Source organism: Equus asinus, chromosome 1 (genome assembly GCF_041296235.1).
Source record: "Equus asinus isolate D_3611 breed Donkey chromosome 1, EquAss-T2T_v2, whole genome shotgun sequence".
In the NCBI taxonomy this organism is placed as follows: domain Eukaryota; kingdom Metazoa; phylum Chordata; class Mammalia; order Perissodactyla; family Equidae; genus Equus; species Equus asinus.
This window is the reverse complement of record NC_091790.1, coordinates 194,588,809-194,612,073: the sequence shown is the minus strand read 5'-3', so window position 1 is coordinate 194,612,073 and position 23,265 is coordinate 194,588,809. Positions and strand designations below refer to the sequence as shown.

Here is a 23,265-nt window from a genome sequence, read left to right as displayed (position 1 = left end):
GAGTTGCATAAATTCCTTATGTATTTTGGACATTAACCCCTTATCAGATACACAATTTACAAATATTTTCTCCCAAACTCAAGAGTTGAGGCTTGTTCAGGTTAATGGTTATAACAGAACCTTAAATAGAGAAGTGGCATGATCATAGCAGTGATTTTATAAAGATTTGTCTGATTGTATTGATTTGAAGAGGAGGAAGCAAAGGATTTGAGCCATTTGGACTAGCACAGTGGTAGCTGGAATAGAGAGGGTTGAATTTATAAGAAAGAGCTTTTGAAAAATATCATCAACCACTGTCTTGCTATGGTGGTTGATAGAGAAGGAGGCATCAAGGAGGTTTTCAGCGTGAGAGTTTGTTGTAATATGATATAATCACTAACAAAAATAAGGAAGTTGGAAAAGGAAGTTGGATTTAGCTTGGATAAAAGGGTAAATGTGGTTTGGAAGTTATTGCAACTGGGTTGACACAACGTCACCTGGTTGCAAAACACCATTAGATTCTTGGAAATGAGGAACTAAAACTCAGATTAGAGGATAGAACTAGAAATAGACTTGTGGTCCTGAAAAGAAAAGCTAGCCTGAAAACGTAAATTTCGAGTTGGGTCATGACAGTGGAGGAAAAATATTGTCAAGGTTTGAACACATAAAATTCTAAGAGAAGCAAGTGGGCATGAGGTAGTGAGGATCGTTGGAATGGACCAGACTTTATTTTTTTGCCTCCTCAGACTCTTCTTTCTTCTGAGAAAAACCACCCCCAACTAGAGATAAATGCTCCTCCTTGTGCTCCAACTAAGATGTTTACCATGATCCTGTCCCTGATCATATTTGATAGGTCCATTCCAGGTCCATTGAAGTCTACCCTTGGGAGTTTTGTAACTTGATCCAATCAAAATTTGTAAGACATGAAATCCAGGAGCTTCTCATGGCTAGTTTCCTGCCATGTTTCCTCCCATAAGCATAAATGAGCAGAGACAAGAGGTCGATATGGAAAAACCTGGTTTTATTTGAGTCCTGATATTTCAGAGATCCAGCTACATCCTTGTTCTGCTTTGATTTCACTGTAAAACCCTTTATCACATTCCATGAGCCAATACATACTACTTTTGCCTAAATTTGTTTAATTGAAGTTATTACACTTGCAACCAAAAGACCTACGATACGAGTGATACAAAATCCATAAATGGAATCAGTAACTCTATCAGCAGATGCAAAGAGAAGATACAACCATTTCAGTTAGTTGTGGACCAGAAAAAAAGCATTATTCTTAGACTTTCCCAGCTCAGAATGAATAGGATATCTAGATAATGCAGGATTAACTTCAGCAATCTAAACAAGACGAATAGTCACATGAGATCCAGAGTGTGGGTTATTGTTAGGGCATCTTTCATAATCATTTTATTCTACTTGATCTACTTTGTTTGCAAAGCATATTTAATTTAACATATTTAAAGTTTATGATTAAAGTTAAACAAACTTTACTTAGTTATTTTGTGATGCTGCTCAAATACTCCTGAGAAGGTGTTATGCTTTTTAAAGGAGCAAGAGGAAATGAGATGATGATACAGGAGTCAACTCTAAGCTCTCTGTACAAAGGAGGTCCTAAATATGCACAGTTTTCTAAGTATTTGATAGGAATGACCCAAATCCTTCTCACCCCAGATAATCTCTCCTCCTAATCATTCAGCAAATTTGCTGTGTGTACCTAATGGGTATCCATGCCAAAAATGGTGGTAGGGAAAACTGAAAAAGAACTAGTGATGACAAAGTGTATCTACTTCACTGTTTTGCTGAGGACTAGCATCTCTCAAGCCACGATTCAGGTCCTCTGGCATCTTCTAGTTGGAGTAGAAAGAGTGGAAACCTTCATAAGTGGAAGTATGCATACACATGTTCATATCCCAAACCTAATCATCCAACTATAAACTAAGGAATTCCAGCATCAGTCCCAAACATTCCAACTTCAGACTGACTATTGAAATGATTAGTAGGCTCCCTGGGGGAGGTGATATTTGAGTGCCTATAAGGCTTATCTAAACACTCAGGGGAATTGAGCAATTGTTTATACACAGAACTGAGTTTGGTATAAATCTGGGTTTTTCCACTGCGCTATTTTGTATCTTTTATTTCCCATTTGGGTCTTTGAGCAATGACTTTGAATATGAGGTACAGATGATTTTTCCTGCTACTCTTTGCTTTTAGGACACAAACCTTCAGAGAGACAATTCGTAGTGTAGTCAGTGAATAGTGTAGTCAGTGGTTAGGCCTGGGTGTTCTGCAATCCTAATGCCTGATAATTTCAAATCTCAGTTTCAACACTGACTGAAAGCACCAAAATATCTATTAATAGATGAACGGATGAATAAATTGTGATATATTCATCTAATGGTATATGGTACCCAGCAGTGAAACTGAACAGGGATGACTTCACAAACATCTTGTTAAATGAAAAAAACAAGTTTTAGGACAATTCATACAGTATTATACCATTTATGTAGACCTTAAATACCTAGAAAACATCACTACATTTTATACAGAATTACATAAGTATGTGATAAAATATGAAAAAATATGCAAGAATTATAAACACCAAATTCATGAGAGTATTTGCTACTGGTGGAAGAGGAGCAGGATGTGACTGACGAGTACTACAAAAGGAGCTTCAGTTATATTTTAATGTTTCATTTCTCAGATTAGGAGATGGGTGTTTATTATATTATTCTTTATTCATTTTTGTACACTTGAAATATTACGTGATATATGTTTTAGAAGATTACATCAAAGACTCGGCCCTGTTTTTGTTGATGTTATGTGCCATCTAAGCACTTGGAATACGTCTTTGCCAGGCTATTCACATGTAGATACTCAACCATATAATTAGATTCACTCCTTCCTACAAAAAAGTTTGATTTGGGGAAACTTATTTAATACTAAATACACTAGTTCACTTTCTGTACGCAAATTAGTTTTCAAAAATGAACCAGATGATGTGAAATATACTTCGAAGGTTATTAAATACAAGATTAATTTTCAACGTATGTTTTCCGATTTCAAAGTTATTGGGCAAATATTCTATTTATATTTAGAAGAACCTATACTTGAAAGAACTATTTTCCATTATGAAGCAGAACACAATTAACTATTGCTCCTTGTTAAAAGGAATCAAGGCTGGATTGCACACTTCACTTCTCAATGCCCAATACTAACTTGAAATTGTAATCTACAGAAGAAAAAGCACTAGGTTTCTAGCTCCAAATCAAAAGCATAGAGAATTATGAAAACATAATCTAATAATTAAACATTTCTAATTTTCTATTTGTACTTTTCTCAGTGAATTTAAAATATTGTCTCCAATATCATATATTTGTGTTATGTGTTCAGTTCAGTAAAAAGAAAAAGTTTCCTATAACTCTGACAGATGCTTTTCTTATACCTGGTTGAGGTCACTCATCATATTAATTGTCAAGCACTTATAGGTATTTGAGTCTGTAAACCGCTGGTTTATATGCCACATACTATAAAAACATATAAAGGAAAGAAATATTTCTTCACTCAGAAAAAGGAGGAGGAAAGGTCTCTGAGATCTCACTTTAGCAGAATTACACACAATATCCATTTCCAAACAAAATCATGAAATCTATGGCTTGACTCACCTTCATGGCAGTTAATTTACTGTTTGTACCAACCACCACCACAAAATTTGCAAGTCTTACCTCAACAATTGTATATCTGGCCCATTCAAAAATTTTCTAAAACTAAAGGATACTGTTCCTGAAAAATGATTTCAAATTTAATCTTAACACAGAAATTGCCACGTTAAAAAAACGTTTTCTTGAAGCCTGTACTTTACAATTTTCCAAAATCTTAGGGCCATCGGTTCCCAAGGACACTTCAGGTTTCCTATTTCTTGAGTCAGTTTTGGTAAGTTATGTTTGTATAGTGATTTATCTATTTTGCCTAAGTTTAAAATTTGAATGACAAATGTGTTTGTGATATTCTCTTATCATATTTCACAAGATCTAAAATAGTATTGATTGTGAGATACATCATTATTTTATATACCACCGAGGGAGAAAAATAAAAATTTGCCAATTAAACTATGGTGTAATGCTTCCTTATCATTAACAATGTTATACCCTAAATCCAGAGATGCCATTCTGTGAAAAACGATGTGCTACTCAGAGCCAATGACAGATGGTATATTTTAAATCTCCACGCGTGTGTTCCTTCTGTTAACTTCTAATGTTGCTTAGTACCGCATGGAGTACAACAGACTATCAAACTGTGAATCCAATTCACAAGGCAAAGCCCTGGCTTTTCTGCAGTTCCAGACCTCTTAGGCATGTCTGATGCATAGCTTTATTACCACATCTGTGACTATTTTAGCACAACGTGTTTGCCGATGAATGACGCAACTTCAGTTCCTCGCCATTGCAAAATGTTGCCACAGTGGTTTTAAGTTCACTGTCAAGTCTGACTGTACCAAGGACCATCACAGAACTTCTCCCTAGTCATGCTTACTAATTTTCCCTTTCTACATACAGTAAAATATCAAAGCTTTTCTTAGTACATACATGTAGGTCATTTCTTGATGCTGTAGATATCATGGGTACCATTTTAAAATTCATTGGTTGCATAAATTTTTCAATCAATACCACAAGTAAATGTAGCTAGTTGCTTGGAATTACTATTTATAAACTTGCTTTCATCTTCTGTAATTGGAAAACACCACAGAATATTTATTTCCTCTCTAGCAAGTTCTCACCCGTCTTCAATATTCTAAGCAGCAGTATTTCTGGCTACAACATATTCGTGAATGTTTGATTCTGTTGAAGTCTTATAATTTCTCCTTCACTCCATAGACAATCTTTCAGAAATTCATCATCCGTAAAAGATTTTATGGCCACTTTTTCACAAAAGCATTTGCGAAACCTATTTTATTTGCATTTAGAAATTAATCCTGTGGAAATTCTAGTTCTTTCTTTCTGTTAATTGGTTTTCATCATGAGTTTGATATATATGTGTATATATATATATATATATATGTATATATATATATAGCAGTTGTTCTCTGTTTCATAATTGCATCTTGTTTTATTTTTTGGCAAAGACACAGTTTGCATTTTCAGTACATAAAATATTGTTTACTTTTCACAAAGAGATATGTTCTCTCTTAGTTTTCTGGAAGCATGTAGACTCTTCATTCTATCTTTTGTTTTCCCTCTTTCAACAGAGGTATGACTTTAAACAACTCTTGCTCTACTCTAAGGAAAAAACCCCTCTTTGCAAGCATGACAATTGCTGGCAACTAGATTCCTTCCAAAGGGGTGGTGAGACAGGACAGACTTCGTGAGCCTGACCCCTGCTCCAGCAACTGCTGCCCTGTGGGAATGTGTTCTCAATAGTATCCAATCTTCTAGATACCTGGATATCTGTTGAAATCTCCAAAACTTCAAAATGTTGATTCAAATTTCTTGAAACACCGAACGGATCAACAAAATACAGCTGAAATATGTGGGCCACCAGTTTGCAACCTCTGCTACCAATTTGCAACCCCTCTCTAATGGAGTGTGAGAGCAGTATTTTTATGTTTGAGTAGAAGAGAAATGAGGAGCTGAGAGAGAGAACAATGAGACAAACTCTTAAGAAGATGCTATTTAGGTCGAATAATCCAGAATGTAGGAAAGGACTATTATATACTGTTGTCAGTTTTCTATTGGGGGACACACAGCAAGCACATAGGCCTGCAGAATGCTGAAGGTTGCTGAGTTTCCAAACTAGAGAGAAGGGTCGACTCTTTCCTCTTACTAACCTCCTGTCAGTTAGGCTTAGAGTCCAGAGACCACAGACAGGCCCTGAGCACTCCAGTTTGAAGAGAGTGGGGGTTGGGCTCTAAGTTCAGAGTTCTAACAGCCACATCCCATGAGAAATTGTTAAGTTAAACTCCGTATTGTACTTTACTCATATTATTAGTTCCTACGTCACAATGTTTCTTCATCAGGACTCTAGATGTTCATTTATGATCTTCTGGGATTTAGAATTTTTTAACAAAAATCTGAAACAAAAATAGTATTTTACTTCCTTCATAGGTTTTCCTACCCAAAGGCCTCTACAATACATTTTCTTTTTACTCTTTTTTTTAATTTAAAGAAATCATGAGAATTTAACTAGGTTTGACTCTTTTCATTGATTTTTCCTAACTTCCAGCTTTTTCGTTTACATTTTCTTCCATGATTTCTTTGATTATTGTTGCTCTTATATGTATTGTTTTCATGTTGCGTCTTTTGCAAACCACAGCATATGTAAATTGGTCTGTTCTATCTGACCTCACATCTCCCTTTCTTTCTCCTCCAATCACATTTATTTCTTTTTTCCTTGTTCTATGAATTCTCAGTTAAGATTTTAGTAATAACTTCAAATATTCTCATTCTTTTTCTGTAGTATCTAATCTGCTATTCAGAATCCTTCCCTCCACTGATTTCTTTTTTAAATCAGCAACTAAATCTCAAAGCATTTGTCTGTCAATTTAGTGATATTAGGTCATATTCTATTTTATAAAATTAGTATTTTCTAAAATCTCAGTGAAAACACAAGTGAGATGTTTTCTAAGATTTCCTATGTCTTATAATGACTTTGTTTCACAGACAGACATTGGATCTCTTTCTTCATGATGCTCACCTTATTTTGAGTTACTGCATTCTCACGTATCCATTGATTTTTTTTCCTACATGTTAAACTTTGAAGTAGAAGGTTAGAGAGCTTTCCTCACATTCAAAATTGTGATGGGACCTGATAGATAGTGGAAGGGTCAAGTCTTACAGGATCTGATGAACGAAGATGAAGGAAGTCTTTTATTTTCTCTGGTCCTGTTTCACCAGGCTAGAGACAACCTGAGCAGGAAGCCCAACTGCTGAGCACAGTGTTTCTTTTGCCTGGTGCTGTGGCAACTTGATAGAAATGGAGTCATGTCCTCATCATCCAAGTGGATGACTGTCAACTGCAGCCGGACTTCTAATTTATTCAGTGAGCCACTGCACAACGTGGAAGCCAAGTATGAGTGTCTCCATGGGATCTCCATTCCGGAACCCGATAGCCTTCCCACAGGCTCTGAATCATCCCCTATCTAGGCCCCACAGACACCCCTCACCTCCACGCCCTGACTCTTCAGGTTAGGGTACTGTATATATCATAGAGTTCTACTAGTAGGTCTTTATAGTTTCTCCCAAAGCAGGCTTATTCTGAGCATTTTGTGAATTCTGTGTTGTCATGTGACAGATTGGTAATGAACGTTAAAATAAAACAGTATTAGTAATATATGTGTGAATATGAATTAACTCTATTACAAATTAGGGGGTGGTTATTTATCATCCGAGGTATTGTAGTCACAATCCATACTCCAGGGTGGTCATTTAAGATAAGAAGTTTTCTAATCAGGAATCAGTATCTTCAAAAATGGTCTACCACTCATATTATCCTCATGGAAAACTACAATAGCAAATTTGTTAATTAGCATAAAGAATATTACACAAAATTTTAGTTGATTAGCAACATTTTGTAGGCCCTACCACTGTCTTATGAATAACTTATAAAAATCCAACAAACCTAGGAGCCTTATGCCATGCTGCAGTGTTCCAAGTACTGTGGACATGCTGGCATTACAGCAGTGACAAAGACAGACTCAGCTTTGCCTTTATGATTTCAGAGTCTAGAAGGGGAAGCAAACAAGTGCATTATCACATAAAAAGTGCCCTCAAGGTAAAAGTAGATAATATCATGAGACCATAGATAAGGGACACCTAAACCCAATTGGGGCAAGGAAGGAGAAATGGCAGGAAAATTTTCCTGAAAGAAGTGACATTTAAGCTGAGACACAAAGGATAGTCAGCATTATCTAGTTAAAGAGAGTATATAGGAATATATGTGTGCTTGGGAGAGAGGAGGCGGTTCCATTAGTGTTTTGCACATATTACATACTCAATAAATATGTGCCAGGTGAATATGTGAAGACTTGAATCCCAGAGAGAGTGTAGAAAGAACTAGAAGTTTAATGTCGCTAGTAGACAGGGTAGATGCGGTGACATGAGATGTATAGAAGAGTCAGAACGTGTATCCCAAATGCCTTGAAGAGTATCTGGCAGCTCTCAGCAACATTTGCTAAAATAATGAATGTGCAAAGACTTATTGACCTTGTTAAAGAGCCCAAACCTTATCCTAAGAGGAATGGAAAGTTACTAAAATATTTCATCAGGGTAGTGATATAAAGTGTGCATTTTGGAAAGATCATTCTGACTGCAGAGTGGAGAGCTGTTAAAGGCAAGATTATGGCAGAGAGGTTTCTTTTAAGGTTGTTGAAAAGATCAAGGAGAGAGCAAGTGGTGACTGGATAAGGGGTAGCAGTGAGAAAGTAGAAAAGAAGATAAGTTTGGTAGGCTTTGAGAAGAGAGAACCATCCTGACTTGGAGTTTGATTGGATGGGAGGTAGGGGAGAGAGAGAAGCCAAGGACAATACCAACATTTTATGATTTAGGCAACTGAATAGATGGTCCTCACATTCAGAGATAGGAAACGTAAGAGGATGAACATGTTTGAGCAGAGGATGATAATTAATACACTCGGGAGCACGTTGACTCTGAGTTGTCTGTGGAGCATCTCAGTGAAAAATGAAACTAGGCAGAAGATATATAGATTTCAAGCTCAGTATAGACTTGGACTCAGGTAAAGATTTTGGAATCATCTTTATGAACATAATTATTGAAACCATGAGACCAGGAAGAGAAGAGGGATACACAGAGAATTTGAAAAATAGGCAGAGGAGAAGAAAATAAAAGGATAAGCCAGAGAGAAAGAAGGAGAAAGAAGGAGAAAGAAGGAAAATCAGGAAAATGCAGAATCATGGAGGCCAAGAAAAGTAGTCTATCACACAGGATGATGCGGGCCCCTGTTACAAGATCAGGAGATACAAAGACCAAACGGCGTTCACTTAGTCTTTTGAACAGGAGTTATTACTTGGTGATGTGGTCATGGTGGGATTCAGATTGGAGTGAGCTGAGGAGTCAGTGGCAGGTGGGGAGGAAGAGGTAGTGAAAACTGACAATCCTTTCAAGAATTCTGACTGTGAAGATAAGAGGAAACATCAAGGCTCTTTCAATTTCCAGGTTTTCTCATTAAACTGCTTGAAAAAAATTCAGGCAATATGTATTTAAGGAAAAATATACACTTAAATGTACACATGTCTAATAGTAAGGTTCAAGAGAGAATATTGTCTTAGTGAGCTTGAGGTACAAAATAAAGTCATTTTTGTAAATATTCATATTGCTACCACTCTGAAATTCCAATTAATCAATCATAAGATGCCCCTTCTTCTTCTGAGTTTCCTGTCTCAGATGTGCCCCTCTAGGGATACTCATGGTCACTTATCAGTCTAAATAGGTCAGTCATAGTTCCTACTGTCACAAAGTCTGGTCACTCCACAGAGTTACTATTGTTGCTGCCATTGTCACCACAGGGTATAGATCCTGAAAATAGGCAGTCCATCTGTTTGGTGTCATTCTCTGTCAGCTTCAACAGTTGATTCTGGAAGCTGGGATAAGGGAACTCCATTGTCTCTATTTTTGCTTTCTATTAGAAGAGGTCCCAAAGATGGCCTATTCATCTTAATATCACATGAAGATCACCAAAGTTAAATCTCAGTTTTCTTCTTTTTATCAATTTTTTATTGCAGTAAAATACACACAACATAAAATTTATCATCTTAGCCATTTTTAATTATATAATTCAGGGGTATAAAAAAATTCACAATATTGTGCTGCCATCACCACCATCCATCTCCATATCTCTGTTTATCTTATAAAACTGAAATTCTTTATCCATTAAACTCAGTTTTCCTCTTTAAGAAAGACTTCATCCTTTAATTTTAGGACTTAGTCTGGAAAAACAAGATGTTTCGTTTGACTCACTAAGCAGAGAATATTTTATCTCAGTCTTTACCATCTGATTGAGAATCACAGTGATCTCATCTTTTTCCCCAGACAGTGTATGGTACTTTCCTTACAACCGTGTGACTACAACTCCCTTCCTGATGATTTTCCCCAAGCAATGTGGGTGGACTCCAAACGCTGTTGACTTCATCTGCAGCAATGCCTCCGTGGCATTTTTAATTGCTATTGCAGACTGCTGACTTCTGGTAGCAAGGTTTCTGATATTGTCAAGTTTAAAGAAATCATTGGACTCCAAAAGCTTTGAACAAGAATTCAGGTCTTTCTTTAGATTTCCTTACAAGAGGCAGAAGTTTCCCACAGTGCATCAGTCACAATGCTTCCCCCAAATCCTCTATAGACATCCCTTTGTACTGTGACATTTTCTTCCTTTTGATGGTATTTGAAAGATTTATTTTACTTTTTTGTTGTAGAATATTCACCTGCCAGCCAAGTGTATTAATTTTATTGATACAGTAGTCAGAAAGTTTCTCCTCTGTTATTCAAAAAGATCCTAAATAACAACAACCAAGTCTCTGAACCCTACAGTGCCTAAATAGTGAGCATAACTGGTGTCTGATAAGTATGTGGAGGCCTCTGAACAGCAACCCAGGGTCTGCAGGTAATTAAACCATGATCAAAATAAATCAATTTTGATCAGATTTTTTTAAAAAAACTCAGAGAATTATCTAAGAAAATAAAACGCAGTTTTCAAAGCTCTCAAAATGTACATGTCCCGTGATCTAGCACTTACATTTCTGGGGACTTAGCTTAAGGAAATTATTTAAGATGTGTACAAAGATGCTTGTACTTGAGTACTCACTGTACATTAGGTGTGTTAGAAAATAGCTAGAATACTAAAATTTTGTAGTCAAGGTGCTAGGTATCACACTAATAAAATGACAAGCGTTATCTTGCTAATTCTCATACAAGCCTATGTGGTGTTTACTCTAAGCACTCCCTTTTATAGATGAAGAAATGGAAGCTTAAAGGGATTCAGTAACTTAGTCAAGGACATCCAGTAGTAAATGGCAGAGCCAGGAATCAAACCCAGGACTAACTTAAAACTTGCTCTCATCCACTACAGTTTACTAGAAGAATCCCAGTTGTCAAATTTTTAAATAAATAATGTACATTTACACCTGAATACTATTGATATACTACACAGTACATTATAAAGATCTATATTTTGACACAGAAGCATATCTATAATACAGTGTTAAGTTTAGTCAATAGTACATAGATTGCAAAGCTATATACAATAATATCCCATTTTTCTAAATGCACCAGTATCTATCCATCCATCTATCTATCTGTCTGTCTGTCTGTCTGTCTATCTACCTATCTATATTTTCTATCTACTCACCTAGAAAGAATACACATCCAGAGGTGTTAACAATGACTATAGTTAAATGTGTGACCTTATGTGGATGTTTTTTATTTTCTCAATTTTCCTTGCCAATATTTTCTAATGAACACATTTTATAGTAGGAAAAATATAAAAAGAAGTCTTCAAATTTAATAAGGAATGAAAACTTTTCATAATAAGACTTGAGTGTTGTTCACCCTCACTCCATCGCCTGTATCCAGCAGAGTGCCAGCTCCAGAAATACCGAATAGTCACCATACACACATGGCATATGGTCTGGAAGGTGAGCGACTGGGGCAGAGAGGACAAGTCGTGATAAAGGGGACTGAGCAGAGCTGTATGACAGTGAATGGAGCAAGTGGGACACACGAGGACCTACTCACTAATATTAGTGACTTCAGATGGATTTCTTTCCTGAAAATGTTTATTTTGACATAATTTCAGATTTTCAGAAATGTTGCAAGGAAAGGACAAATAGTTTCCAGAAACCTTTCACCCACATGCCCTATTTGTTAAGATTTTTCTATATTTTCTTCCCATTATATTCAAGGAGATCCAGAAACAGAGAAAGGGTGAGTCTGTGCTGTGGTATTTTGCTTTCCAAATTCTCCTAAAAATGCTCCCCTCTGGCAGGAAACTTCCTCTTTCAGAAGCTATAGACTTCCTTTCTCTCCTTGCCCCACCCGCTCCCTTTGCCAAGAGCACTGAACAGGAAGAAATGTTTGCTGGGGGCTGCTGCAGAGACAGAGAGCCCGAGTGAAGAAGAAAGGACGTTGCCTGAGTAGAAGGAGCATATTCTCAGGAGAACGGAACTCTGCCCACCACACCAAACATAAGGCCACTGTGAATATCTGCACCTGCAAACCAGCCCAGCCTTCTAGGGAGAGAGCAGGTGAGTCTGTCTGTCTGTCCCCTCTGCACAGATTGCTGGCTTTTCCCCAATGCCAAGAACTTCAGGGACACCTGTCCTGTCTGTCAGACTCCCAACATAGTCTTTTGAAGACTGAGGCTTCTGACAGCTGAAGTCAGTACAGGCAAGACTACAAATGAAGGTCCTAGGGAGCAAGGGTCATTTCAAGGCTAAGGGTTCTTGAAGTCCAAGAGAGGATTTATTTCACTAGACAGAGTTCAGGAGGCCACAAATGGGGACAGGGGTGAAGCCTAGAGCTAAAGGATGGGTGAAGGAGAGGCTCAAAGGCTCCCAACCAGCACAAGATCCTATCCATCTTCCAGGCATGTGCTGGGTCTCCTCCTGATACCTGTCAATGACATACTTTCCTTCCAAGCCCCCAACAGGTGCTCTGGGAAAGAGGATGGCATGTGTCCTGGTGGAGGGAAACCTTGTCCCAGATTCTGATAGTGGTACTGTGTTCTAATCCCCACAGGCCTCCACATCTCCTTCATCATGAACTGGCACATGATAATCTCCGGGCTTATCGTAGTGGTGCTTAAAATTGTTGGAATGACCTTCTTTCTGCTTTATTGTGAGTATTTGAGCAACCCCTTACTCCAACTCCATGTGGTCTTGTTCTTTGGCTCTTCTCTCAGAATGCAAAGTTGAATGTAGACGTGAAGTGCCCAAATCCTCCCACCTGGGCCACTGGCCCAGCCTGAGGGAATTGACAACACCCTTCTCATACCCTACACACATGATGGGCCAGGTGCCTTGGTCTACCTTAGAGATGTAGAACTGACTGGTGTCTGATGGTTAGAACCCCACACAGAGCTCTTGCCTTAGAGTGTTAGTTGGGTGGTCTGAGCTGAAGTACTCAGCAGTGCTTGTTATTGCTGCTAAAATGAAAATGCAGCTCCAGTTCACCCCTGTGATAGGCTATGTTAAGAGCTGCATTATAAGATGATGGGATTTTATTGAGGGAGGAATTTCCCCCTGTGTACACAGAAGTGTATTTGTCCAAATGCTTGGAAAAAGAGGCCTTATATATCGAAGGATTTTACTGCAATTGCAGCAAGTAGAATCTTCTCCAGCCCCAGAACTAGTAGGGAAAATAAACGAGGAAGGAAATGTGATCAGGAGGCAGCAGTTGGATAAGAGAGGTCTTCCTTATGACCCAATCTGAAGGTGCAATTCCCAACATGTAAGACAGCAGGAAAAAAATGTGGATATCAACAAGTGAACATATTCACAAAACCGTATACATGCCCATTGTGTCTTTGCTGATCTGAGTCAGAGAGTTTTGTTTTTCACAGTAATAGTCACAGTGCCTTAGCAGCCCCTGCAGTGAGCTTTGTTTGTTGTATTCATCCTGTAGCCACCTTTGGGGTTGAGCCAACAGCTGATTTTCTTTGCAGTCCCACAGATTTTTGCCAAAAGTAATGTCGGCTTCATTCCCACAGAGAACTACAGAACAGGTAATGTGCATAACAACAGTCTCTTCCGTCTCCCCTCCATACCACTATGTTTTATGTGCTGAATTCTTAAATACCCTTCCCAAGGCCTCCTTTCCCAGAAATTCTTTTGCATGAAGGATTCATAAATATGTTTTTATTGTTATAAGCTGAATAAGTTCTGGGGATGTATACAGCATGGTGACCACAGCTAAAAATACCGTATTATAAATTTAAAAGTTGCTAAGAGAGTAGATCTTAAATGTTCTCACTACAAAAAAAGAAAGGTAATTATGTGAGGTGATGGAGGTGTTAACTAACTTATTATGGTAATAATTTTGCAATATATGTGTATATCACATATATTATATGTGTATATATGTATAGCAATCTATGTATATTACACAATGTTATATGCCAATTATATCTCAAGAAAGCCAAAAAAAATAAAATAAAATAAATGCAGCACACCCAGAAAAAAAAAAAAAAAGATCTTCTAATTAGTTCTCTTCCTTTTGTAATGAGAAACCAACACTAGACTGAGCGAAGTTTCTGATCCTCAGTTTTTCTCCTGGGGATGGGGGTGATTTGTATACAATCACTGTAATATGAAAGCACTTCGTAAACTCTGATGAATTGTACACCTAAAGGAATTGTTATAAAGAAACCCGTGTCCCACAACAAACAAAGATTATAATCAGTATCTTTTTGTGTTCCAAGTACAATGCTAGACCAACCATAGAAGAAGAAGAAAAACAGGGGATATTAGTCAACTATTATCTATGAAGCACAAGGCCCAGTGCCAGAAGCCGTGGGGGATAAAAGATGAGTGAGGCTTGGGTCTCCCTATTAAAACCATCTCTTCTTGAAGTTTTTCCCAGGACTTCCCTCTCACTTCCTCTTAAGACATCTATTATTATATATGTCTTTAGGACAAAGATAATTTCTTGTTCATCTTTGTATCAATTGAGCCACCCAGTATAGTGAGCTATATGGAGGAAAAGCCCATGAAATATTTATGGAGTTCTGTTCAGTTATAACACCAAAATAGTTTCTGACGAATAATAGGTTACTGTATGTTACAAATAGTCTTTTGACTGGAGACTGAAATAAAAAGTGAATGCTAACTTGTATATTCTATTTAGGTAATTGTGAGCAGCTAATTTGGTAAGGTGGTCTTCGACCACAAACGACAAATAACTGAGTCAATGAGGAGAAGTCTGACCAGCCTCTGAAACCACTGAAGCTGCCTGCTCAGACAACCAGTGTTCCCAGGAAAAATGAGGCCTCTTGGAGGCCTATGAATTCCCCTATTTATATTTAAAGAAACAAATGTACTCTTCTTTGCCCTTAGGAAATCTCTGGAATGTTCACTTGCCTCCTTGACTGCCAATATCCCCTAGTCCAGTTAACCATGATCTTTAGAGCTGATGAGAGAAGAGTCCAAAAGTTGCCCGCCAGGACTATGAGTTTTCATAAAGGGTTTGGGCATCAGAACTGGGGAGCACAGCAAAGATGCTGTGTGGGGCCTGGAGGAAAGTGTTCCAAACAGCTCTTCAGGGATAACACTGTCAAAGGTATATACGAGAAAGGAGTGAGAAATTTCCCTTCAGGTAGTAAATTCATCCATTCCTCTTCCTTTCTCCTTCTTTTTCTTGGCATTTCACACCTATCACCACACCAAAAAAAAAAAAAAGTGTGACGTATGATTTGGGGCATGACAAATAACAGTAGTAGTTAAACGGAAGGTTCAAAGAAAGAAAATATCTGAAAAGTTGTAACGCAGAGTGGCCAAGAACCCTTGTCATCTCCACTGTCCGGAGTCAAATAGTCCCAGGTACTGACCAGCTGAACTGATGTTTGTGTATTATACTCATCATACAGCTACCTTTGGGTTTTCTTTTCATTTCAGTCCCACAAATTTTTGGGAGCGGTAATGTCAGCTTCATTCCCACAAAGAGCTACGGAACAGGTAAAGTGGATGGTTATAACCTCCTCTCCACCCACAGGTATCTTATGTACTGAATTCTTAAAGACTTTTCCCATTGCTTCCTTTCGTATGGAACTTTTTTGCTCAAAGGGGCCATAAAGACCTTCTGATTCATTCCCTTCATGTTGTAGAGAGGGAAACTGAGACTAGACTGGGCAAAATTTCTTCCTGAATTGAGGATGACTTGTATTGATACAGCTGGTATAAAGAAACCCATGTCCCACTACCTTATCACTCAATTTCAGGGTTCACACCCCAAATCACTAATCTCATACTCTTTTTTTTTCTTGAATCTCTTTAGCCTGCCCCAGAGGGTGGGATTTTAATCAAGAAAGATGTTTTTTGTTGTCCACCTCTGAGTTGTCTTGGAAGAAAAGCAGGGACTTTTGCGAAACAGAAGGATCAACTCTGGCCATTGTCAACACGCCAGAGAAACTGGTGAGTGCACTGGAATCGTACAGTAAAGCAGCCCACCTTACACCAGCCTCAGCAGGTATAGATGGTGGGGCAATTTGATTGGTGGAGCAGGGGTGGGGTGGGGGTGAGGAATGGGGAGGTGGCTGGCTGAGAGCTCAAGCTCCTTGTTCTAAAGCTGGAGATGGGAGACTCTTCCCAGTATTGTTCAGGTCCATTTAAGCTAGAAAAATCCACACTCTATGGTCTATCCCATGAAGCATAGAAGTGGACTGGTATCTTGGGGATGGGCCAGGCCATTTAAAGTACAAGGAATTACCAAATGAGCTGATATGTATAAAAGTTGTTTAAAAACTTTATAGTTGTGACCTTTTAATGTATCATCCCAGGCTGCCTAGTAAATAAGGAAGATGCAAATTAACAAAATTAGTAATATGAAGAACAAAGAATTAGGTCATAGAATTGAGATTGCCAAGTACAATTATTACAATAAAAATAGCTAATACTATTCAAAAAGCTTTATTTTATTATCTCCTGTTATCCTCATAACAATTTTGAGGAGATATTATTATCCATATTTTATATACGAGGAAACTAGGGCACAGAAAAATAATTTGACCAAGGTCATACACTTACCCAGCGACAGAACATAGAGTTGAGCTGAGATATCTCTAACTCCAAAACCCACACTCTAATCAATTTTAGATCATAATTTATTTTAGTTTATAGTTGCCTCTCCTTCAAATCCTAAGGATATGCTGAGTGCTAGCCATTGTGCTATATCAGTATTCTTGCTTCTCTCCCCTCTATCCCTTCACTCTTCCTCTAAAAGGCCCTCCTGTGATTGAGAAGAATTTTTCAGAGAGTCTCCTCTGAATCTTGGTAATAGATGTCCAACAAAGGGCAGGAATCAGGATGCTACAGATCCTCTAGGGCTAAATACCTAGATGGGAAGGAAAAACTCCATAAAGTAAAAATAGGAGCAAGACTGGGAGTGGGAAGGAGACAAGAAAACAGAAAAGAAGAGGGGAACAATACCTGGCACACAATGGATACACAAAAAATGTGTATTAAAAAAGGAAATTTCATAATTATTGTAAAAAATAATGAACTGAGATATTTCAGGGAAGGAGAACATTGAGAAAGGAAGAATAAAGGCGATAGGCCCGGGGATAGAGAGAACATCCAAGTGGACTTGGACATCCACTGACTATGGGAAGTGTGTGAAGAGTACAGGACAGGGTCTGGGGATTCCCAGACTTCTGGCTGGAGTGATTCGTGGCGCATTCCTTCAATATGGAGACTAAGATACCTTGGATTAAGAGCAATTTAGCAAACACTCAATAAACACTGATTATTTCTAGTGGAATTACCTACTTTAGCAACACACTTTTGAATTTCCCTGTTTTCCCTTGCTAAGTACTCAAGGAATTCCTTGATCCGGCCTCATTTGGAAAGTAAAATTTCTGGCAATAAAACAATCCTATTCAGAGAGGCATGCTGAATTAAAAAGAAATATTTGAAATTATCCTTTTTCAGATAGCACAGTAGCCTTCACCTTCATTTTCAAAGTGTGGTCCCTGGAGGACAGCATCAGCATCACCTAGGAATTTCTTAGGAATGTAAATTCTTGGGCCCCTACACCAGAACTATTGAACCAGAAGCCCAGGAATCTGTGTTTTAACAAGACCTCCTGGTGATCCTGATGCTCTGTGTAGATTGAGAACTACTACTCTAGGGTTTATGATGAGTGCCAGCAATAACCAGTCTCAGAGTCCCCTACCAGCCTTCTCTATTCCCAGAATCAGATATAATTATGGGCCTATTGGCACAATGGAGGCAGCAGCAAAGAGCCTTCTGTTGAACTGGTTATTTTTTTTTAATTTCTAGAAGTTTCTCCAGAGCATAACTGGTGCTGAGAAGTATTTTATTGGTTTACTATACCAGCATGCAGAGAAAAGGTGGCGTTGGATCAACAACTCCATATTCACTGGCAAGTACGTGAATGCGCCACATTTTTCTAAGGATCTTGATTTGCCTCAAGAGATCAGACCTGAGATTCTGTGGGTTTGTCCTGGAAGAGCACAAAGGCTGAGACTTGGCTCTTTGTTCCATTCCTCTGCCTTCTTCCAACCCATCTATTCCCAGAGCCACATTTGTAAAGTTTTATTATGGAAAATTTCAAAAATTTCTCAGTAGAGAGGAGAGTATTCACACAAAGAATTATTTTTGTAAGTCAGGATCCAAATGAATCCAATTACGTGCAGTTTGTTTGACATATCTCATAAGTCTCTTTTAACCCATAGATCACATCTTGTTACTAAGTTCTCACAAGTTCCTCACATGTCACTTCTTTATGCAAAGAAAGGTTATTATAAGCAACTGTCTATGCCTTAAAGCATGAACTTTAACTCCCAAGAGCGATCTCCTATGTATCAGTCCATGAGCATAAGCATTAGTGGAGAACCTGACTTTCCCAGTGTACATATGAAGACGTTGAGTCAGACAGAAAGCAGGTCAATTTCCCAGCCTGTAACTGGCCTTCCCACAGAGGGGAGGAAATTAAGACACATTCATTCGTATCTACTAAATGTCAGGCACTTGTTAAGTACTTTACACATGCAATTTCCCGGAGTATTCTAAATGATGCTATTGGAAAAACTTTTATTAATCTTCATGTAAAAGACAGTTGCATTGAGGACAAGAGGGTTAGAAATGTGTTGAATATCACCAAGCTGGGAAATGATAGATGCACAAATTTTATCCCACATATACTTCACTCCAAAACTCATGATCTTTCCACGACACCAGACTCTCCAGTCAGACTGAAAGGGACCAAATGACAGAAAAAGAGGTGGGAGGAGGGCAACAAAGTTTTTCGTAAAGCTAACTCTACCTAGGAAAGGAAGAGAAATCTCTTTCCTCTTCCTCTCAGCCCTCCTGCTGTGAACATCGTACAGACAGTACTAGAACATTATTTCTAGGAGAAAAAATGAGAGATGACCTATGAGCTATTTCTGACGGGAAAGGGTCAGTGTAGAGCTGGATTTGGGGAGAGAAGAGGGGGAGCTAGAAAAATGCAGGGTTGAAACAATGCACGTTAACCACGCTTTCTTTTTCCACTTAGTGTTACAAATCAGCATCAGGATTTCAATTGTGTGACCATAGGCCTGACAAAGACATATGATGCTGCATCATGTTACGTCAACTACCGCTGGATCTGTGAGAAGAGTGTCAAATGATTGCAGTCTTCTGTGGCCTCTGACGAGAACAACAAATATACTGACAGAGACAGCAAAAGAGAATATTTATTATTGGGACAGGTCCAGGAAATACAGAAGATCAAATTACTGTGTCAGTCTTCCACAGGTTACTAGCAGAGCTCCCTAATGTAGCCTCAGGGCTAATGCACTAGCCCCTCCACAAATAGACTCACATACACACAACCGAAGCAAGCTCCCCACTCTGAGCCAGCAATTCCCCAAGACTCCACTTCCTGTGAGAGTTACATGTGTGACTCTTTTTGGATCCACAAATGTCATCTAGTCAACAATCCCTCTATCCATTTGTCTTCCGGGAAAGGTCCTTGCCTGTTTGGGGAAATGAGATTTTATAGTCTGCTCTGGGAGACTGGATATAGCCATCTCCAGGAGACAGAGTCAGTTTTATGTAGACAATTAAGTTGGTATCATGACGAGGCCTGTTTCTATAGAACTGAGCATTTCTGACTGATCAACAGGGTTTAGCCTCTTGCCAGTTCATCCTCAGAACACATGACTATACTACCAGGGAGAAACTACAGACTGAGCAAGTGTGAACATCAGAGAGCATCAAGGGTGTAAGAGGATAAATTCAGCTTCTGTGACCTCATCTCTGTTCCCAAGAGACCCCCGTTCCTATATTCCCCACCTTGCCCAAGCTGGGATACAGAGGCTCCCCTCAGTCTGAACTGAGGCCAGGCCTCGGGGGTGGGGGCCAAGAGGGCTCCTGGAGCCAAGTTAAGAGCCAAGAGAGCACTGCTTATGTGAATGGAAAGGGCTTGAGCCAGGCAGGAATCTGCTAAGAAACCCCTTTTAAGACAATCAGACAACCAAGATGACCAAGCAAACTGAATCTCTCTGTTCTTCCACAAAGCCCTGAAGAGACACTCAAGCTTAAATTTTCTTGGTCTTGGCCTGAATCTCCATTTGAGCAGATTTTCATTACCTGGCCATGGTTTTTGACTATACTGTAAGATTTTGCTATAGTCTCTTGAGCCCCCGTGATCATAACATATTCTTGCCTGCAGCTCTAGAGAGACCCTCTAATGCTGGTTAATGGTACCAGGTACAACCTAATGAGCCAAAGGTGCCACAGCCTTGCACTGGTTGGCATCACATCGATCCAGGACTAGTCCAGCCAACCAAGGAGTCAAAAAAGAGGAGAGCTGCTCAAGGAAACACTGGGTGTGTAGGAAAGGAGTGGGCATGTAGTAGAAAGAGAACAGCAGGAACAAACAGAAATCATATGTGGAAGGAAACAGTTCAGTTGGCCACACTGGAAGAAAGGCCAGAAAGAGGTAGAAAATCTTGGGTCATCCTGGCTATTCTCTCCATTTGCAGGATATCGCCAACTCTATGTCCTCCTCAGTACATGGAAAAGAGAAAAAAGATGACTGTGTGTTTTGAGTAACAAGAATTAAACCATAAGGGGAGACTGTATAAAACTAATGCAAATTATACTCACCTCAGTAAACTGCTCACCATTTATGTCTAAAAACAACCTATCACAATGACTACGTATATCATTAAATGCATATCAAAGCAAACTGTTTTATTTTTTATTAAAACACTAAGCTCTGTTCCTATATTCCTGGACTTCATAATTTTTGGTTAATTAGCATGGTCACTTACAATTTTGAAAAATGAGATAATACAGTAGGTGTTAGAACTTGTTTGAAGGAGGTTACCAAAGATAATTTGTGTTTGGAGTGGATTTGATGTTGGTATTACATCAGTGCTCTGTGGAGATACGTGTTTCTGATGGTTTTAGCAAAGAGCAAGTGGTGCATTTGAGGGGGCAGGAGAGGCTGAGTCTGTGGTAGAGAAAAGGATAAATAGAATTCTAACTGAAGAGAAACTCCAGAATTCAGACAACGGAAGGAAACTGTAACCCTTCTATTTGAGAAGGGAGAACTGTGGTTGCCACACTTTCTGTTTTATGATGTATAAATTGTAGACAATGACTGTCAGAAAATGTAGACATCTAGTAATTTTCCAGGTAGACATCCCAAATGCCCTGGAGATGAGGAGATACTTCTGTGCAAGTTCTAAAAGAGGCCCCGAGGGCTGGAGTGGAAGTGCGGTTGGGGAGCATGTAAGGAATATGTGTCCTTTGGTTTAAGTTCTTTACTAGGGGGCTTGAAGGTTGCTGGATCCTTAGAAGGGTATGTAAATATGACCTTATTGGGTAGCAGTGGTATGGCTTTTTAAAAAAACAATGGAAATTCAGTAAACCATTGGGTTAGAGTTTTGACTGCTTCCGATAAGCTACGTGAATCTTTATAGATGTTGTACCCTTCTTGTATTTTAATTTCTTTACATACAAAATGGGGCAGTAATACCCGCCTCACAAAATCCCTGTATATATTTTAAAAGCTCCCCACTAAGTATCCCAATGGCAATAAGCAATAGGGGAAGCATTAGGATCCAATATTTTCTACATCCTCACTAACACTTGTTATTATCTAACTTATTGTCTAGCTATCCTACTGCGTGCGAAGTGGTACTTCGTTGTGGTTTTGATTTGCATTTTACTGATAGCTAATCATGTGGAGTATGTTTTCATGTGTATCTTCCTTTGATAAATGTCTATCAGATTCTTCACCCACTTTTAAATTGAGCTGTTTGTCTTTTTATTATTGGGTTGTAAGTGTTCTTTGTGTATTCTGGATTCAAGTCTATTATCAGACATATGCTTCGCAAATATTTTCTCCCATTCTGTGGGTTCCTTTTCCCTCTCTTGACAGTGTCTTTTGATGGACAGCAGATTTTAATTTTGATGAAGTCCAATTTATGTATGTTTCCTTTTGTTGCCTGTGATTTTAGTTTCATACCCAACAAATAATTGCCAAATCCAATGTCATGAAGCTTTTCCCCTGTTTTTTTCTGAGTTTTATAATTTTACCTCTTATATCTAACGTTTGATTCATTTGCATTAATTTTTGTATAAGATGTAAGCTAAAGATCCAAATTCATTCTTTGGCACGTGTACCAGTTTTTCCAGGTGATCAATTGCCCCAGTTTTTAAACACTGAGGATTGAAAACAATGTTCTATCCAATTGTTTCCCTTCTTTAAACTAATTATAAGTATATATCTAGGTTATGGAAGCAACAGACTAGAACAATCAAAAAACACAATATATAATGTTACCTTTTTTCAGACATATATAATCTTATACTTCTGGATTAAAATTAGGCATTGTGGTAGATTATACTATTGTTCACAAATTCACTGTCCCTCCCTGAAGAAGGAGAATCCTTTCCTATCCTTCTGACAGCAGTCTTGGCCTTGCCATTTGTTTTGGCCAATGAAATCTGACCATAATTTACCATATTCTTTCCCCACTACCTTAAGACCAGGCAAGTCCCAGTTAGAGACTTTTCCATTAGCCTGTACTATAATGAAGACAACAAGGAATAGAGGGGCAACTGACCCAGGGTACACAAATAATAGGAATAAAATAAATGCTTGTTGTCGTGAGTTACAAAGATTTTTGAGGTTATTTGTTACTATAACATAACCTCAGCTATCTTGACTGATACAACAATGGAGAACAAGTAGTTAGGGAAAAAATACACAATTAGCATTGCACAGTTCAGCAGTGTAGGCTATTTAGCATAGTGGTTAAGAGGATGAACTCTGGAGCCAGACTGCCTAGGTTTGGATCTTGGGCCCATAGGTACTAACAATGTGACCTTGGGCAAGTCACTGCCTATCTCTGTGCCACAGTTCCTTGGGTAATAATAGTAGTTACACTATGGAGTTGCTTTATGGTTTAAACGAGTTCTTCTGTGTTTAGTAGTAAGAAGTAAGTGCCAGACTTAAGCAGTTTTTCTTAGGCTGAGCTCCCCAGTAGGTTAAAGACTTATGAGCTATTACTTCATTGGGAAATCCAATCCATCAGAGTGGTCAT

The 23,265-nt window shown here is 38.5% G+C and overlaps 1 protein-coding gene across 2 annotated transcripts; it reads left to right on the top strand.

The window, feature by feature from the left end:
* The first annotated feature begins 12,025 nt into the window (after positions 1 to 12,025).
* CLEC5A (C-type lectin domain containing 5A) lies at positions 12,026 to 20,937 on the top strand. 2 transcript variants are annotated; one of them, XM_014859216.3, is made up of 7 exons: positions 12,026 to 12,232; positions 12,726 to 12,824; positions 13,651 to 13,710; positions 15,599 to 15,658; positions 15,978 to 16,114; positions 17,981 to 18,087; positions 19,218 to 20,937. In XM_014859216.3, the coding sequence occupies exons 2-7, from the start codon at positions 12,746 to 12,748 to the stop codon at positions 19,330 to 19,332; spliced, it is 558 nt and encodes a 185-aa protein (XP_014714702.1). In that variant the 5' UTR covers positions 12,026 to 12,232; positions 12,726 to 12,745; the 3' UTR covers positions 19,333 to 20,937. The 2 variants fall into 2 exon arrangements, with proteins under 2 accessions (XP_014714702.1, XP_014714703.1); XM_014859217.3 differs by lacking the exon at positions 13,651 to 13,710 and having other exon boundaries at positions 19,218 to 20,931.
* Positions 20,938 to 23,265: the final 2,328 nt, after the last annotated feature.

What these genes read in the sequence shown, in the direction of transcription:
- CLEC5A (XM_014859216.3), top strand. Translation starts at nt 12,746, where the DNA reads ATGAACTGGCACATGATAATCTCCGGGCTTATCGTAGTGGTGCTTAAA. An exon ending in TCAACACGCCAGAGAAACTG is followed by an intron (nt 16,115 to 17,980) that starts GTGAGTGCACTG and finishes TTTAATTTCTAG; the next exon opens with AAGTTTCTCCAGAGCATAAC. An exon ending in AACTCCATATTCACTGGCAA is followed by an intron (nt 18,088 to 19,217) that starts GTACGTGAATGC and finishes TTTTCCACTTAG; the next exon opens with TGTTACAAATCAGCATCAGG.